The sequence below is a fragment of the Sebastes fasciatus genome, chromosome 2, assembly GCF_043250625.1.
Source record: "Sebastes fasciatus isolate fSebFas1 chromosome 2, fSebFas1.pri, whole genome shotgun sequence".
NCBI classification, from domain to species: Eukaryota; Metazoa; Chordata; class Actinopteri; order Perciformes; family Sebastidae; genus Sebastes; species Sebastes fasciatus.
Window position 1 is genome coordinate 26,937,961 of NC_133796.1, and position 18,629 is coordinate 26,956,589.

The 18,629-nt window shown below is 38.8% G+C and overlaps 3 protein-coding genes across 4 annotated transcripts; 1 reads left to right on the top strand and 2 right to left on the bottom strand.

The window, feature by feature from the left end:
- Nucleotides 1-391: 391 nt before the first annotated feature.
- Nucleotides 392-5,857, bottom strand: sdhaf2 (succinate dehydrogenase complex assembly factor 2). The gene is made up of 5 exons (XM_074616446.1): nucleotides 5,722-5,857; nucleotides 5,303-5,402; nucleotides 3,314-3,537; nucleotides 2,592-2,701; nucleotides 392-993 (listed from the first exon to the last, which is right to left on the bottom strand). The coding sequence occupies exons 1-5, from the start codon at nucleotides 5,754-5,756 to the stop codon at nucleotides 863-865; spliced, it is 600 nt and encodes a 199-aa protein (XP_074472547.1). The 5' UTR covers nucleotides 5,757-5,857; the 3' UTR covers nucleotides 392-862.
- Nucleotides 5,858-6,074: 217 nt separating this feature from the next.
- Nucleotides 6,075-14,584, top strand: LOC141756569 (cleavage and polyadenylation specificity factor subunit 7-like). The gene is made up of 9 exons (XM_074616436.1): nucleotides 6,075-6,216; nucleotides 7,699-7,899; nucleotides 8,114-8,217; nucleotides 8,429-8,574; nucleotides 8,681-9,020; nucleotides 9,461-9,564; nucleotides 11,760-11,904; nucleotides 11,996-12,210; nucleotides 14,242-14,584. The coding sequence occupies exons 1-8, from the start codon at nucleotides 6,133-6,135 to the stop codon at nucleotides 12,204-12,206; spliced, it is 1,335 nt and encodes a 444-aa protein (XP_074472537.1). The 5' UTR covers nucleotides 6,075-6,132; the 3' UTR covers nucleotides 12,207-12,210; nucleotides 14,242-14,584.
- Nucleotides 14,585-15,010: 426 nt separating this feature from the next.
- polr2l (RNA polymerase II, I and III subunit L) lies at nucleotides 15,011-17,299 on the bottom strand. Of its 2 annotated transcripts, none has more exons than XM_074616455.1 (3): nucleotides 17,143-17,299; nucleotides 16,508-16,612; nucleotides 15,011-15,286 (listed from the first exon to the last, which is right to left on the bottom strand). In XM_074616455.1, exons 2-3 carry the CDS (start codon nucleotides 16,600-16,602, stop codon nucleotides 15,178-15,180), a joined length of 204 nt encoding a protein of 67 aa, XP_074472556.1. In that variant the 5' UTR covers nucleotides 16,603-16,612; nucleotides 17,143-17,299; the 3' UTR covers nucleotides 15,011-15,177. The 2 variants fall into 2 exon arrangements, with proteins under 2 accessions (XP_074472556.1, XP_074472563.1); XM_074616462.1 differs by lacking the exon at nucleotides 17,143-17,299 and adding an exon at nucleotides 16,928-17,040.
- Between the last annotated feature and the right edge of the window lie 1,330 nt (nucleotides 17,300-18,629).

Consider the following 18,629-nt stretch of genomic DNA (forward strand, 5'->3'; position numbering starts at 1 on the left):
ATGTAATAACAGTGTGGTGATTTGCTTTTGGTTTTTCAGGCAGCTTGTACCTCAGATTTCATCATTTATACGTCTCTGCATAAAGGCTTTAGGCATTCATATAAATATGTCAGTTATGGATTGATGTTTTCACATTGCACCCTGCATGAGAGATAAGGTATGTGAGATATGTGATTTTTCTAGGTGACCCATTTGCCACAGAAAATCAGCAGGTGCTTCAATTTTGACCGTCACTGAAAATAAGGTGATCTGCTTCCATCTGGTGTCCATGTACTGATACTGCAGGCAACCTTTATTACGCAACAAAGACTGTCATTCATGGTCACCTTCAGTGTGTTATTTAACCCTCTGCCTCTGGTATGTGAAAATAATAATGAAAGTAGAAGAAATAGACAGTAGAGCATCAACATTTATTAAATAACCCATAATGTCTGTAATATCTGCAGTAAAATCATTGAACAGAACATAACAATTCAACAAGCTACACTAATGAGTGAGTCTTTCTGTTTAACTGGCTGGTATAGAAACAGATTATCAGCTTGTATCTATTCATCACAGCGGTCTTATTCAGTATGCATCTCACACATTCAGCACTTTTAATGTACAGGCTTTAATCAGAAATGTACAGTACAATTATTCAGAGCACCTTCCTAATATTGTGTTGCATCAATCTTTGCTCGATCCACAGACTTCCGTCAGCTTCCACGTATCTTCTTCTCCTTATAATGACAGACTGGAGTTGGCAGAGGAAACAGATGGCAGCAGCTGACCTCTGAAGGGTTTTTCTGGTGGGTTATGATGATGACTGATATTTCCCCTCGTGCTCCACCCAAAACGAGTCTCTGAGAAGGTCTAAAGGACCTCATTGGCTTTCCTTATCCAGGTACTCCAAGTTGGGTGCATCTAACCTCTGTTCTTGGTTGCGGTTCTTTGTGAACTCCTTCAGCAAATCCATGACCTCTCCTTGGTAAACGTCAGGGGTGGGCTGAGCTTCTGTTAGCACAAAGAGAGCAGGTTTAATTATGACAGATGGCTGGAGATCAATGAGCACACAGAGGGGAGCCCCTCTGACATCACCTTCATCTATTTTAGGACAAGCTGAGAACAAAAAGCTGAAAGGCTGACGTCGGCTGATTCAACATGATCTTTCACTGCTGACGATAATAAGAAAGAAAATGCACCTGAACGTTTGTATTTGTTTCATATTGTAGCAATGAGAAAGCAAAATTATGATCCGTCCCACAGCCAACAATAGGCATCTCTGCAGAAGACATTCGATTCCTGTGTTTCAGGTCTCTCCTGGTATTTTAAATGCCTTGTAGAGAGCTCATTCAAAGCATCTCAGTGGTCGTGTCGGACTTTGGAAATGCTCTTTTATTTATCTAAAGATGGAAACCATCTCTGTTAATAATTTGAAGTTATAAAAGTGAATTTGTTTCAGTGAAGTCAGCCTGCCTGCAATAGTTTTTGTTTGGTTTTTCAGAATGGTGCTGCCAACTGGACGTGTTGAAGCTGTTTTCTGTTTTCAGCTGCTCTGCACAACAAAACAGACACATAATTGAATCAAATTAGAGAAAATTAGACGAATAAAGTGTTATGTTATAACTGGGACAGTGAATGAGCTCCCAGGATGAAGTCCGAGCCAAAAGGAAACGGGGAAAAGAATGCAAATCCATTTGTAAGCAGAGCAGTGATTTAATTATTTCAGCATCATCAGCCATGAATGATTGTCAGTTTAAAAAACGAGGCTTTTTGTAATTATTATACCCGCTGGAGTTTTCTACATTTTGATGTGTTACAGACTGAATGTAAAAAGGAGCAAGTCTGATTTCTTTGTTGCTGTTAACACATTTATTCACAATTTGTGTAAATAGTAATATCACTTAAAGCTGCAGTAGGTAGAATTGGAGCAAAAATGATTTTAAAAAAAGTTATTTTTATAAAACGGTCACTATATCCTGACAGTAGTGCATGAGACAGGTCATCTGAAAAAAAGCATGTGCCTCTGTGTCCTCTGGTGCTCCTAATGGCATTTGCAGGATTTCACAGACGGGAGGAAAACAACCAATCAGAGCCGAGCTGGAAGTCTGCCGTCTCTGAGCAGCTGTCAATCACTCGTGAACTCCGATCAAACGGTCAAACTATGCAGTGCTGATCAAATATGAATCAATATTCTGTTACTGTAATGCCTATTCCTGCCTCAAATGTTTTCAGAAACATCTTGTAGTGTACTGTTTAGCTGTAAAATGAGAAAGTTTGTGACCCGGCAGCTGAGGATCCGTTGAGGAAATACCAAGCACCGCCCACCAGCCGGAGCACAGCCAATAGGAACGCTCTCTCTCTGAAATGACCTGTTATTGGTCAAAGTCTCCCGTCATGGGCTAGATTTTTTATTTTGGAATTTTTGCCCAATGATGCAAAAAATATACTGCCTACTGCCACTTTAAGTATATCGAAACTCACTTGTGTCTGAAATGTCTCTTGACTGGAGACTATCTGTTGCGAGCTCTCTCACAAATTAATTTAATGCATTGTGTCTACTGTACTCGATGTGAGGCAATATCATGTCTGAGGAGAAACTATTCTCTCACCTGTTGCCCAGTAGTAGATGTCCCAGTCATTGCTCGGTTCATTAATCAGTCTGTCATACTGCAGCAGCTGGGTGTCGCTCATTGTGTTCAGGTATTGCTTTGCAAAAAGGCTGCGAGAAGAGAGATGGAGAATTCATTTCAGTCTTTTCTCTAAAAGGAAAGTCATGGTTACTGGTGATTATGAGTGGCTGGTGAATGAACTGCACACCGGGAACTACTTCTTCTTTGGGTTCCTTTGCGATGCAATACTGCCCCCTTCTGGTTTTAGTCCTTATCAATGTCCCATTGTTATACATGTTTAATTAGTCCGCAGGCTCTATCTTCTGTCCACCCCACTACCTCTATACTATAAAATACTTTTTACACTGGTCTCTAATAACACTAATCTCTGTACCGTCTGTCTACATGACATAAATACATGTTTTACCATCCCTGCCTCCTGACACTGCTCACAATGACCTGTAGGATGATTTCCTACAATGAAAAGTATGCTTATCATTCTGCGTTTTGTTGCCTGATCTTTCCTATTTCCATTCTCACCCTATTCTACACTGTGAACATAAATAAGGAAGTAAATGTAAAAACTCGTAAAAGGTACAAAAGAAACTTGAAACATACCTGCACTATACCACTGAAGTGTGTGAGGTGAAATAAAAAAAAAACATCACTAAAATGGCTAGATGACAGACAGATAAGAGAAAAAAATAGTTCAATTTAACAACCTGAGCAAAATACAGTTCTCCAGCATGCCCCTCTTGCGACTCTCATACAGCAGGCGTCGCTTCTTGATGTCAGCAGGCTCGCCGGGCCTCTCCTCCCAAGGAGGCAGAGGGATCTCAATCAGGTCTCCCCTGGTGTCATCTGGCGATTCTCCACGGTAACCACGAGATGATACCAGCCCTGTGGCTGCCGATCTCCAAGCCGCCTGGCACATACCGGTCACCAGCTGACAGGCAAAAAACACACAGGATTGAGCAATAACTAGTACCTTGTGTTGTATAATCAAAAACATGTGATGGGTGAAACAGTAGAAGACAGGGCTGTTGTTGAGCTGACATATCTCCCTTTGTTGTCCTTGCTAACATATTTATGTAACAAGGTGCATGTCTGAATGGGGCTTTAAATAGATTACATGAGACGTCACTTTCACGTCTCAAATATTATACTTTTATAAAGCCGGAGGCTTATAACAAATGATACTTCGGAATCAGTTTTATTTGCCAATTATATACATACAAGGAATTTGACTCTGTTTTTTATGCATCTCTCTCAATGTACTTACACAGAAATAGAAATAGCAGCAAGGGACAATGACAACAAAGCTGGACAAATAAATGTAAGGAATAGACAGGACTGTTATGTACACAAGTAGTGAAAAATAGGTGTATATATAAATATATATATATAAAGAGCACCAATAAAAAACAATAAAATAAGAAATAAAACATCTATATGCAAGTCAAGTGTTCTGTAAGTTGTAAACTATACAAATGTTGCAAAGACATAAATACTGAATGGATATACATGGACTGGATGTTTATGTACAGTAGGTAAAGATGTATACTGAATATACAGTGTGTAGGATTTATAATAGCAGTGACGGATGATATGTACATATTTTTAAAACGTTTGTGCATTAAAGACTGTAAGAATTGTACTTATAACAGCAGCAGTGGATATTTTGGTGTACTTAAGGGTTTTAGGGACTGTGTTTGGTTGTTTTAATTTTGTATCTCCAATTATTAGTATTTTTTCTTTTCTTTTCTTTTAATTGTGACAAGATGACGTCTTTATACTGTCTGAAATATGCAAAATGTGAGTCACAATGAGACCAAACAATTGTAGGTATTTTATATAATTTAGGTTTGTTCTGCGTTTTGTTGCCTGATCTTTCCTATTTCCATTATCACCCTTAAAAGGCACAAAAGAAACCTTGAAACATACCTGAGCTATACCACTGAAGTGTGTGTGTGTTTGAGGTAAAATTAAAAAATGGTTATATATATAAATATATATATATATATATATATATATATATATATACATATATATATATACATACATACATACATATATATATATACATACATACATATTAGATATATACATATTATATTATATATATATTTACCCAGCAATCCACTCAAATATTTTGGTATTTACTTTGCACACTGTGTTTTTGCTGTGTTGAAGAGTGTGTTTCTTAACACTAAGAAATTGTCTGTGCAAAAACACAGTTGATTAAAGAAAATATCAATATCGATTAAAGAAAAGAAGCTGAAGGTAAATTATACTTTACAGTGTGTGTGAATGTAAAAACATGCACAAATCCAACTATACTTCTTCCTTACATTAATGCAGCTAAAAGTGGTTCCTAATAGATAAATCAGTTCAGTTAGGCTAAATTTAAAATCAACACACTGAAGAAGAGGTTACACAACAGCCCAGGCTGCCCTGTTGTACAACACTTTACTATACTGGGTTGTACAACTGTCCTCCAGCAGGACACGCTTTACATTCATCCTACATTATCAAAACAACTGAGTTTAAGAATCCAGGCTAGTTATTTAACTACAACATTAATAAATCATTACATCTCACTTCATAATGCAATCAGCGTTAGATCTCGAGTGAACTATAGACACACAACTATAGCAACAAATGTACAAACACATGTGCCATTTAATAAGAGATATTATGCGGTAACTCACCCTTTTCGCCACAACAGAAGCCAGCATGTTAACCCTCGTTCTCGTAGCGTTGAGAGACGTCTTGGTGAGCTGCTTCTCCTCCTGCTGCTGCTTCAGATGTCTGAAAGTCAAAACACACACAATTACACAAGCAGGTTTCAGATTACACGGAACTCTAACGAGGGAGGACCGGAAGCAGCGCAACACACACACATGACGCCATATTGCTACGGTAACAGTAATGTTTAGCCACAAGGAAAACACAAAACAGTCCCCCTCAACGTGGTGGTACATTTAATTATTGTTAGTTAATCACCGTATGTAGAGTTATATTTTTACAATCACTAATACGCATTTAAAAATAATCTTTTCACTGTAGGAACCAATGTCGTTTGTTGTTGTTTTGTTGTTAACCGGTAGATATTTCCGACGCACTCAACTGTTCACGTTCGGTTAGCACTAGCGTTGTTAGCATTAGCTGAGCAGAGAAGCTAGCTCATAGTAAACAATCTGTGTGTTTACTCATACATGAAAGCATGTATAGTGAAAGCGTTCATTAAAACATCACTTCTAGACCTTCTGTCCGCGTGTCGTGTTGTCGGGTTATCCTCTTATTGATCTGATTGAGTCGGTAGTTAACGTGTTTATCGAGCTGCTCGTCGGTTAACGTTCAGGTAACGTTGGAAACAAGGCGTGACGTCAACAGATCGATAGCCTACAGAGTATATAGACACAGTAGTCACCTGTTGTTGTTGGTATGCAACGATAATCTGCTAAGTGTGAACCCGAACACTGACCACACACCTGAACTAGCTGCAGTAGCTTCAGCTGGACCCTCTTAGGCCCACGGGATGGCTGCTGGACCTGCAGCCGGACCAAGTACCTCCAACAAGGACCTCATAGACCTGTACGGGGACCTGAACCAGAACGACGAGGTGAGGCTGGTGTTTACTATTTTGTTTTGAATGGCAGCAAATGCATCAGTGAGTAGCAGCATAGGAGTGTAACTGTGGATGGAGAGTTGTTGTTGGTACCTTGACTTTCTTATTCAGGCATGCATAGCCTCAGGTATCAGTATCATCAAGCACATACAGTCTCTCCATCTTCATGTGAAGTTGTGCTGCTGTATTCAATTCAGACTTTATTGCAGCCTCAAGGTCCATATAAGAAAACAGAAAAAACAATACATTACATGTAATACATTACAATACAGGAAGCATAGGAGTGTAACTGTGGATGTAAAGTTGACTTGGGATTGGCATGTCTTGACTTGGGACTTGACTTGGGACTTGCCTGTCTTGATTTGGGACTTGTGCATCAGTGAGAGCAGCATAGGAGTGTAACAGTAGATGTAAAGTTCAGGCATTCATAGCCTCAGGTATCAGTATCATCCAGTCCATGAAGTCTCCATCTTCATGTGAAGTTGTGCTGCTGAATTCAATTCAAACTTTATTGCAGCCTCAAGGTCCATATAAGAAAACAGAAAAAAACAGTACATTACATATAATACATTACAATACAGGAAGCACTATAACAAAATCATGATTAAAAGATATTACAAATATAAATATATACATACATCAATGCCTTATATATAAAGAACTATACCAGTGCCTCCACATCTGTGATTGGTACCGTGTAGTGCTAAATGCATCAGTGAGTAGCAGCATAGGAGTGCAACTGTGGATGTAAAGTTGTTGTTGGTACCTTGACTTTCTTATTCAGGCATTCATAGCCTCAGGTATCAGTATCATCAAGCCCATAAAGTCTCCATCTTCATGTGAAGTTGTGCTGCTGTATTCAATTGAAACTTTATTGCAGCCTCAAGGTCCATATAAGAAAACAGAAAAAACAATACATTACATATAATACATTACAATACAGGAAGGTAGGATCTCTGCAGCACTACAATATTTAATTCAGATTGGTATTTTGACACGTTTACCTTTACCAAATATTGCACCTTCTCCGATTTGTATATTACAGTAGGCCATATTGTGTAGCCATACAGAATATAACAGGCCAGGGATGCAAAACTGAACCGTAAAAAAAACGAACCGTTCAATGAGAAACCGAACCGTGGGCCTGTTGAACCGTTGCATCACTGTTAAATGCAGGCCTGCTAATTATTTGATGAGGTGCCAGAGACACATAACACGTTATCTGACCATAGGCCTACTTGACCATTAAGTAGCCTGCCTTATTTAATGTATAAAATCAGTGTTATGGCTTCATTACTATCAATCAGTCTATCTATTTATATATTTTGGAATTTAAACACATTGGAAATGGTTATGTTTTTCTTCTCCTTAATGTGAAAAACAAACCAAATCGTGACCCAAAAATTGCAATACAAACCGAACCGTTGCACCACTCGTGTACAAGATGACTTAGTTACTTTTTTCTATCCCACACAGGATTTGGACAGAATCGCTGAAGCAAATGAACTTTATGATGCTGTTCTGACTGGCTCAGTCGATCGGGACAAGAAAGTCACTACAAATGTGCCTCAAAACAAGACGCCAACTAAAGACGAGGCTAAACCAACAACACTGAAAAGCCAACAAGGAAGACACTCACTGAGGAGACTGGCTTTATATGTTGGAAATTTTCCCTGGGTGAGTAACAGCCTCTCTGTATTAATGTTGATTACATTTTTATTGTATTGTCCAATACCAGTCATGTTGTTTTGTCCACGTGGACTTGCAGAACACTGATTACATAAAACAGAACGGAGAAATAAATTCCCCTATACAATCAAGATCACGAGTAACTCTCTATCCTCCTGTCATTTTCTCACCCTCCTTTTCCTGAACCTGCTACTTCCTCCAGTGGACATCTGATAAGGACATCATATGTATGGCCCAAACGTTGGGTGTAAAGGACATCAAAGAGATCAAATTTGCTGAAAATAAAGCTAATGGCCAGTCAAGAGGGTGAGTGGTTGCACATCTGTTGTTTATAAAAAAATAAAACTCTTTCCTGTAGGGCTGTCCCGAAGACCATATTTTTCAGCCCTAATTTCCTGTGAATTAATTAATTTATTGTTAGAAAGGAAGCATGTGTTGTTTTTTTCTCGATGTATTAATGATTTAATCTGTGACATGGTAGTCATGCATGTGTTGTTTCTTCTTCTGTGCATCACAGCTTCGCCGAAGTGGTGGTAACCTCAGAAGAGTCATTAAAAGTATTGTTGGAAAAAATACCCCAATGTGAGCTCAATGGGGACAGGATAGACTGTCGCTTCGCCACTCGACAGAACCTCAGTGTGTTTGAGGACATGGCAAATAAACGTAAGAGCACCACAATCCTAAGATTCTATTGAATTTACATTATATTGCAAAATGTCTGTATTACTGTCATCTTTCACTAAAACAATGTGTTTTCTGTTTTCTGTAGGTATACCCCTGCGTGTTAATTCCAAAGATGCTAAGGACTCAGAAACTTCAGAAAATATTCCCTCGTTATTATCACAGGAGCCCAGTCCTCCCCCTATACCTCCACTCTTTCCACCACATCCACTTGCAAACAGGTTTCCCTCATTACCCAACCCTTTCAATCATCCACCTCCTCCCTTCCCACATATGCCTCCAAACATCGCTCCACCCATGCCACCCCCTTTGTTCCCTCCTCCTCCAATCCACGTTCCCATCCAGCCATCTCCCAGTCTGCATGTAAATCCAGCATTCTTCAACCCAGCACAAGACGGACACAGCAGCAATGCCTACAGCCAACAAAAGTGAGAGCACACACTGTTTTATATTATAGCTACTGCAAATCATAAACAGTAATATGTTTTGTTTCCCAATGACTTGCATTTATATAGCGCTTTTCTAGTTTTCCGACAACGCAAAGCGCTTTACACTACATGTCAGCATTCACCCATTCACACACATATTCGTACACTGATGGCATCAGCAGCCGGGGATCGAACCACCGACCTTCCGATTGGTTGACTACCTGTTCTACCCTCTGAGCCACAGTCGCCTCTATGAGATAAGATGATAATATTGATGTGGAAAGTGAATCTTTAAAGCAGCAAAAGACCAGGATACAGAGAGGAATGCAAAAGAATATGCAGCCAATAAAGTACATACATAGAACATATTAAGGATATCTTGTAGTAGATAACTTGTGGTGATGGTTAATAATTCTGTCAACAATCTGTGTATTTTTCAGTCACACACCTCGAAGTACAGACAGAGATTTTGAGGAGCTGATGAACAGAAATAAAGCCGTTGCCAGCAGTGCCATCAGCAAGGCTGTGTCTGGAGCAACAGCTGGTGAGTACAGCTGATCACTTTCTGTAAAGTAGAAGAAAAAACACAGAACTTGATAAGCTGTGTGGAGAAAGGACGGGTCCCTAACAATGACTGACAAACATGGAAAAAATCTGTTCCCCACCCCTCTTACAATAGAAATGGAAAGTAAATAGTATTTTTTTAATGTTATAGATCATATGAAATTGACTACAATATATAAACTAAGGCTGCAATTAATGATTATTTTCATTGTCGATTAATCTGTTGATTATTTTCTCGATTAATTGATTAGTTGTTTGGTCTATAAATTGTCATAAAATGGTGAAAAAGATTCTATCAGTGTTTCCCAAAGCCCGAGATGACGTCCTCAAATGTCTTGTTTTGTCCACAACTCAAAGATATTCAGTTTACTGTCATAGAGGAGTAAAGACACCAGAAAATATTCACATTTAAGAAGCTGGAATCTAATCAACTAATCGATTAATCGTGGCAGCTCTATTTTAAATCACCTTCAAAATGACAAAGCATAAATTAAAAACTTTGAATTTAATAATGATAAAACACTAAACTGTAAATAGTGTGTGTCATTTATACAAATACTCAGACCCTGTATTCAGTGCAGTTCTGCGTCAGTTATTTAAAGTCTCGGAAAACTTGGATTCAAATCTGAAATCTTTCTCTGCTACATATTCATGACTAAATAGCAACAATCAAAATAAAAAAACACTGGAAATAATTATCATTTGTTGTTATTTATTAAGAGTTTAAGTGCGCTTTCACAAGACAACATTTAGTCCGTTTTAATCGAACTTTGGTGCGGTTCAACCTCTGGTGTGGTTCGTTTGGGCAGTTGTGAACGCAGTAATCGTACTCTGGTGTAGACCAAAACAACCGGTTCAAGACCGCTTGCGAGAGGTGGTGGCGAACCAAAACACAGGCTGCGTGTGCGGGCATTTGCAACTGTTGAGATGGACACAGGTAAACGACGAACACAAGTGGGAGAGGACTGACCTGGACTTCTGCAGAAGTCTGATGTTTGCTTGACATCTGGGCCGAAGAGAACATACAGAATACGCTAAATAAAGTCTACAAAAATAGTGACGTTTATAAAGCCATTGGAGATAAACTGGAGGAGAAGGGATTTGTGCCGAGTCAAAGTAAACACACTTCGACAGCAATATATCAAAGTCTGTGATTCCCTGCATAGAAGTGGCAGCTCTCAAGACAAAAAAGATAAATTCGCTCCTTCGTACACGCCCCTCAGCAACTTCATTGTTCTATTAGGTCCGCATTAATTTGTGCACTGTGAAACCGAACCAGACTAAATGGAAAACCAACCAAAAGTATCGATTTCACTCTGATTCAGACTCGCCAAACGGACTATGGCTTGTGAAAGTGCCCTAAGACTCAAAACACTCAGCTAATCCGCTTCATTACCACTCTGTGGTTGTGGTTTGCTCTGATTTATTGACAGTGACCTGCTAACACAAGCAAACAACCACACAGCTGTCATCACATTTGATTCAAATGTTGGCATGGAAATACATGACATCACCTTTTTCCAACCAAGCCCTGCCCACTTCAAACCAGTGAGAAGAGCTCAGACAAAATACAGAAAATCTCTCTTGTAAACTCAACAAAACCGTTGCACCTTTGACAGAAAAATTAGGACTCCACTTAGAATAAGAAGCTGAAGAAGAAAGTAGGTTTTAAGAGCCTTCAAGTTCTCAGCTTTGCACACCAGTATTTGTCAGACTGGAACGGGAACATCTGTGAGTTCTTGTATTGTCAATTTCGATTTTCAGTGGGGCTCAAGACCAAGCTTCGACTGGCACACCCAAGAACAATGTGAGATTTGTCTCAAAGCTCCTTCGGCATTGTCTTGGGTGTGTGCTTTGGGTCATTGTAATCCTGAAAGGTGAATCCTCACCCCAGTCCAGACTTTGTGTGTTCTGGTGCTGCTTTTTTCAGGGGATCTCTCTGTATTTGTTTCTGTGTATTGATCCTTCAAACCAATATCAGTTGGTTGTTCAAAACCAACTGATATAGGTTCCCAGTCTTTTTGTTTCTTGAGCACAAATGGATGTGAGCTCTAGGATGTTTGGACATGGAGGGTAAATGTCATCGCATTTTAAACCTTTTTAGTAACCATAACCCTAAGAGCGTTAAAGTGCTTAACTGTCTCTAATATCTCATTTCTCTAATTGCTAATGCAGGAGACTTGCGGGTGGCCATGGAGACGCTATTAACTGCCATTGCCATCATTAAGCAGTCCAGAGTGTACGGAGATGAACGATGCCAAGCCCTGGTCACCTCACTCAAAGACTGTCTAGTCTCTATCCAGGGCAACTATGGCTACAGGTTAGTGTAATTATGCATCTTGTTGTCCATACAGAAACCAAAAGCTCAGGATCAGTCAGTTCTCACACAAAAATAACACATTTCTCTGAAGGAGTAGCAGTCGTTCTGGGGAAGACGAAAGAGACCGGGACAGGGGGCGCGACAGAGAGCGAGAGCGAGATAGAGAACGCGACAGAGAAGATTCTTCTGGTTGGGAAGGAATGTCTCGAAGACACAGACAACGTTCCCGGAGCGGGGAGAGAGACAAGGAACGCTCCCGGGAACGGGAAAGGCACAGAGATCACAGAGACCGATACCGCTAACTTGGTAAGCTTTTAATACTTCATTTATATGCTTGTACTTTTTCATCCAACAGACTGTTTCATTATTTGGCGTGTGTTTTTTTTTTTTTTATCAGTTCCACTGTTGGGTTTCTTTTTACATTTTATCATATTGAGCTTCTGTGTTTTTAGATACATCAACAGAATAGACTGCCCAAAAACTCCTAAATGTAATGGGAGTGTAATATCACAGAGCCATACAGGAGTGTTGGTTGGTGTCTCTCATATGACATCCTTTATCTTGCTTGCTTAGTGAATTATTATCATAAAATATAGCAATAACAGTTATTGAGTAGCTCCACTACCTACAGATTTTGTATCTAAGCAAAGTTCACCATGTTCAACCCTCTGGACATCAGTCATGATCTTATTGTTTACAGTGTCACAAATTCCATCATTATTGTTAAATATAACAATAACAATAAATGTCTACTGCAAAATCTTACCAAGTATATTTGTTTATTACTAGTCAAAATATCTCTTAACACTTAATATAAGACATAATCACCTAACAAATAACATATCAGTGAGATATAGGGACTTGTTTTTAGACAATGCATCTTGAAAAAATATAATTTTTGAGCACACAGCAATTCCTGATCCTAGTAAAATATAGCTCCAAATGAGTTTTTCCAGCTAATTACAATATCTCTTTTTATGTTGAAAGGCCTAAATATTATAACTTATTTCAAGAAATCTTACCAAGCAAATTTTCACTTGTTCCACTGGCAGATTGTCTCACTTATTACAAGCAAATAACACCTTGTATTCATTTTCTTTTTACTTCAAAGTGTAACTAAAGTGGCCTTTTTCCCACTTGAGATCCCCAGACTGACTAACTCTTGATAACTCACTTGTAAATACTGAACTTGAGCAGACTTCCTCGAGTACTTCGCATCATTATAAATGGAATGAACTTCAAAGGGCATTTAAAACGTGTCACCCCATTGGATGAGTTTAAGCTTTTAATTTTGGACCTTTTTAATAGATGTCTGTGGTTGTTTCTGATGCTGTTTGTATGAGCTTATGTGTTACTGGCTGTGTTTTGTTGTGTCTTATCTATATTTCTATGGTCTTATCTCTGCTCTATTTCTTCTGCGGTGCTCGGGTCGCTCTTGCAAAACAAAAAGCTTCAACAAAAACGATACAAAACTTGCTTCATATTATATTTCTGTGGTGGCATCAGCCAGTCTGTGAGGTAGAGAGTTATGAAATCACTGGAATATTACTGCCTGATAACACATTTTAAATAATCTTGTAGTTGTAATTGAATACAAAAAATTTTTTGTCAACGTAGTATTTATTAAATAACATGCATATTATTTTTCTTTGCTAAACTTCATTGTGGATGTCAGTACTGTCTGCATTTCTGTTATGTGATCAATTTCTATAAAACCTCCTGTATTTCTTCCTATATTTATTTATTTATTTACTTATATGGCTTAAGAGCGCAGATTGCTGGGTTTATTTGAAGGTTTTAAGCTGTCTAGGATAAACCGTTAAAAGAACTACAAGCCTTTGGCTCATAGTGCTATTTCAACGCCCCCAAAAGCTTTTTGACAGATTACAGTTCATGAAGTGAAGGTCGGTAGTTATTTTTAGTACAACGTTCTTACTGTGCAATGAACTGTTAAAAGTCTGCAACCCATTATGTCACCAGACTGTTAATACATGAGCATCATCACATTTTTACAGTCTCTTGTCAGCATGTGTTTATGAATAGATCAAGCATGGCTAAAACTCAATGACATACGCAATATATAGTGAGGTGAAGCATATGCAGGACTTAAAGATATGTAAGAAAGCTCATCAGTCAATTCAAATGTTCATAATGTCCTATAGTTTTATTGATCACAGGAATTGGTAAAAAATGCTAGTACAAATTGCCAGTAAGTAGTACTGTAGTTTTAAGGATAATTAACACACGCTCTGAGGCTTTTGCTAAATTAAGCCCTTTACAGTCCATATTTGATTTGTGTAAATGTGGCTTTGAAAAGTATGCCTTTTTCCTCCCCAGACTGATGGAGTGTTTAAGTGTGAAGCTGAGCGAAGACAAGATTTTTTTTGTTTCCGCACCAAGTTGCATAAAAATCTGGACGAATCTAAGGTGAGACTGAAGATGTATCTCCAAAAGTCTAAAAGTGAAGTGTACTTTTTTTTTTTTTGTTCACCAGTCGTCTGTACATACTGGGACTTTTACCTGTTTTAGGAATAAATGTGGTTGTAGATTTGTTGCTGGGACATCAGATTCCAATGCTTGCATGTGCAGGAACACCTCTTAATAACTTATGAAATACAGTGTAATGTTTATCACTTTCTTTTGTATTAAATCTAGATTAAAACACATCCCCTGAAAAAAAGATAATTCCAGTGTTTGATTTCCTCAGACATTTAGGTTGTATTACATCTGCTGACTGAGGACTACAAAGATCTAATAAATACCTATATTTGTATTTTCATATACAGATAAAGACAGTAAAAACTGTTCAAACTTGAAGCCGTCAAGTGTTTTAGTGACTGAATACTTAATGGATCATTCTGACGTCTCTACGACCGAATCTGAGACAGTGATTCACATGGACTGAAAACGTTTTTGGTTAACCCAATTTTCCGAAGGTCTGTTTTGGGTATGTAGAAATAAGTAAAGACATTAGGTAAAATGACTGGCAGTAATTTTCTCTGAGGCATTGCTTTGCGCACTGACACAGCACAAGTGTGAGAACTATTTTTTCCCTTTATAGTTCTGGTAGAAAGATTGTGGTAACAGGATAAAACAGTAATACTGGTAACTGTCATTTTACAGCTTTATTTAGAAAAAAGGCATTATCAAATAGGTGCACAAATTAATGTTCCAAATGTATCCACTCTAGTTGCCATTTGTTGTCACATCAATATAATAACAGGGCTGTGGCATGGACAGATTGAATGTCCACAAAGTCCATGCCGGTCACAATCACTTCTCCAGTGGAGCATAATTCAACAATTTCTCAATAAGATCCACATGAGAAAGGAGCATCCGCCGACAGCAGTATCTCTTCAGGCCCAGGGCATCAAGGGCATCACTTAAGAGGGAGAGAGGAGGTAATGTTAGTCCTAATGCATGGCATACAGATCACTGGATGAACAAGTAAGGTATGCAGACAATAGTCAGGATAGCAGCGTAAATGGCCTCAGGTAATTGCTATGAGTCATTACATCATAACCCAAAACCTTGGAGGAAATGAACATACCGTGTGACAGATGAATAGACTGAAAGGTTTTGATGTGTTGCGTTTCTAAATCACTGCTTCTTGAATTGTCTTTACTTTATCTCATTCACCATTTAAGTAATATATTGCCACCAACCACTGACAGAAACCAGCAGGTTTGGAGATCCCCATTAGCTTTTGCATAGCAGCAGCTATTCTTCCTGGGTTTAGTTTACATGGTGACAATACAAAAATACACATTCACACATTCACACTACTCATCATAACACATCGTAATGCACGTCTACTGTAAATAAAACAATAACAGCTGACAGTTTAAATGACAAAAACACAAAGAAAATAGAAAGGCTCCGACTGAATCTATCATGATCTAACAGATACATATTATCATTTAACATGGAATGCCCTTAATACCCTTATACACACCAAAGAATACTTATTAATTACTAAAGTTTCTTCTTAAGTAATGCTCTCTTAATGTTTTTTTTAAAAACCATATATAGTATTTTGTTGTGTAATGTGAATTCCAGTCTTGCATTGCTCTGTATATTGCTTCACTTTGACCTGATTTGGTTTTGGATCTTGGTAAAGTAAAACAACCTGCAGCAGCATGCCTTGAGGAATAACTGTGTGTATCCGTACTAAAGGATAGTTTTTTTGTAAAATAAAAAAATAAAAAGGAGTCTTTGTTGTTATGACATTCTTAATGAAAACCATCAATGAGTACAGCAATCTATTTTTCACTTCAGGTATTTTCTGAGGATCGGGGAGATGGATGAACTCAGGATATATGTTATTTATTTTTTCAAAGAAAACATCTCTCACATCCTTACATTTGTCACAGCACAGTAAGAAGTGAGATTCTGTCTCCACCTCTCTTGTATAACAATGTGAACACAGCCTGGCCACCCTGGATAGTCTGTTCTGCCTGTGACGGCCTGTTTCTATGGCCAGGCTGTGTCCACTCAGTCTGTACATTTAAGTAATATATTGCCACGAATCACTATTTACTACTAACTACATCTGGAGGTGTTGTGCAATGACAGAAACCAGCAGGTAAGTTATGTATCTCACCCCTCAGTGTACTCTGCTTGTAGTAGGCCGAGGTATGCCTCCCACTTGTTACCCACGATCTTCCCACACGTGAAGCACCTGACAGGGATGATCATTGTCAGACACCTGAGGGACAGAGAGGCAGATCACCCTGTTAGCATTCATACAGGGAGTCATGCGTCAAAATAACTATTTATTTTCATAAGAGTACCATTGTGGTTAACATATGCATTTGTTAGACTGTCTGTGAATAGTAAATGTATTAAGATCAACGCAGTTCGTCCACCTGGGAAGTCGCGCTGTAACCCAGGTGTTGGCTATATCTGATAGCTAATGTCAATGTTTTGCTACAATTCCAGCTACAGAGCTTAGCTTTAATTAACGTGGATTCGTTGAAAAGATTAACGCAGAATAGGTCTTAAGCTAGAGTAGTTACTGTACCTAGAAATGTTAATCTTAAAGTTGTTTTTGCCAGAGTCAGGGAGCTAAATCCACATGGTTTAAACCAGCTACACCAGACTGTAGCCACGAGATTAGCACAACACTAGCTAGTTAACCGTTAGCCGCCAATAACACGTTGCCACCAGTTCATTAATATGAGTTATTTAGCAGTCAAATAACAAAGTCTTTAAAAGAGTCAAGTTATATGTACTCACCGTTAACTTCTCTAGTTTACCTAGAGCTTAAATGTTGTTATTCTGAGAGAAACTAGCTGAGAGAGAGTGATGCTAACGTTAGCTCCTTCTTCTTCTTCTTCTCCACAGCCGCAGTGACACTTCCGCTCTGGATCCTTCAAAATAAAAGCATGACATAAGATAAGATGAGATATGCTTTTATTAATCCTGCAGTGGGGAAATTTGCAGTTTACAGCAGCAAAGGGGATAGTGCAAAAAAACAAGATGCATCAGCTAACACAGTAAAAAAAAAAGAAGAGCTAAACAAAATATGAACCATTTAAATAGAAGGAAGTATAAAAATAGGAGCAGTATATACAGTATTGACAATAAACAGACTATTAACAAAATTGCACAAGTGGAAAATGATATTGCACAGTGAGAATGAATGAAATTCCACCTGAAAATATCAGGTTATTGTCAGTTTTTGGTGTGTAAGTGCAAGTGGTCTACTGGGAGCAGTGCTGGTTGTGGAGTCTGACAGCTGCAGGAAGGAAGGACCTGCGATAGCGCTCCTTCACACACTTTGGGTGGAGCAGCCTGTCGTTGAAGGAGCTCTCCAGTGCTGAGATGGTGTCCTGCATGGGGTGGGAGTCATTCTCTATTATGGATGACAGCTTAGCCATCATCCTCTCTCTGGGTCGAGGGGGCATCCCAGGACAGAGCTGCCCCAGCAGACCACTCCATAAAAAATGGCTGATGCCACCACAGTGTCATAAAAGGTCTTCAGGAGAGCCCCCTGCACTCTAAAAGACCCCAGTGTCCTGAGCAGGTAGAGTATGCTCTGGCCTTTCCTGTAGAGTGCAGTTGAGTTATCAGTCCAGTCCAGTTTATTGTTCAGGTGACTTACTCAAAGGCTTACTGATAATACATATGAACAGTTTATTAGATACACCATCATTGACATAAAAAGGACGGCCAAAATATTTGAAATACCTCCCAAACAGCACCACAAACTAGAGCCTCCAAAATGACCATAAAGTGTATTCAACACCTCTCTAAAACAGTTTGGTCAAAAACTGATTACATTAACAAACATTATAACCTCCATGAAGGTAGGATGTTGTTGCAAGGTTGTTTTATTAGACTGCATTATTTTTTAACTAGGGGTACCTATACATAATAAAATAGCAACTCTGTAAATTTGGCACAAACACTCAAGTTATTTGCTGAAAGCTGCCACACTGTAAATGTGTTGAAAGACAAACTGCAGATGCCCCAAAACAAACCATTCTCCCATCCTGTGCTGTAGTGTTTTCACTCATTTTGGCTGAGCAGACATCAAAACTGTGTGTGTACAGTGCAGACCGTGCATTCTTTATTGACATCTCCTTGACTCTTGTTTGTTTTGTTGCACCCGTTAGGCAAGTCTCAGGATCGTGGCTAAACGGAAACCAGCAAACTGGGAAAACTCTTGCGAGATTGTTAGTTAGGCATTGATCTTGAAAAACTAGGGTTAGGCATTGATC

What these genes read in the sequence shown, in the direction of transcription:
- polr2l (XM_074616455.1), bottom strand. Translation starts at nt 16,602, where the DNA reads ATGATCATCCCTGTCAGGTGCTTCACGTGTGGGAAGATCGTGGGTAAC. An exon ending in CAAGCAGAGTACACTGAGGG is followed by an intron (nt 15,287 to 16,507) that starts GTGAGATACATA and finishes CTCCCTCTTAAG; the next exon opens with TGATGCCCTTGATGCCCTGG.
- LOC141756569 (XM_074616436.1), top strand. Translation starts at nt 6,133, where the DNA reads ATGGCTGCTGGACCTGCAGCCGGACCAAGTACCTCCAACAAGGACCTC. An exon ending in ACCTGAACCAGAACGACGAG is followed by an intron (nt 6,217 to 7,698) that starts GTGAGGCTGGTG and finishes TATCCCACACAG; the next exon opens with GATTTGGACAGAATCGCTGA. An exon ending in TGTGTCTGGAGCAACAGCTG is followed by an intron (nt 9,565 to 11,759) that starts GTGAGTACAGCT and finishes TTGCTAATGCAG; the next exon opens with GAGACTTGCGGGTGGCCATG.
- sdhaf2 (XM_074616446.1), bottom strand. Translation starts at nt 5,756, where the DNA reads ATGCTAACAACGCTAGTGCTAACCGAACGTGAACA. An exon ending in CTTCTGTTGTGGCGAAAAGG is followed by an intron (nt 3,538 to 5,302) that starts GTGAGTTACCGC and finishes TTTGCCTGTCAG; the next exon opens with CTGGTGACCGGTATGTGCCA. An exon ending in GAGAACTGTATTTTGCTCAG is followed by an intron (nt 2,702 to 3,313) that starts GTTGTTAAATTG and finishes CTCTTCTCGCAG; the next exon opens with CCTTTTTGCAAAGCAATACC.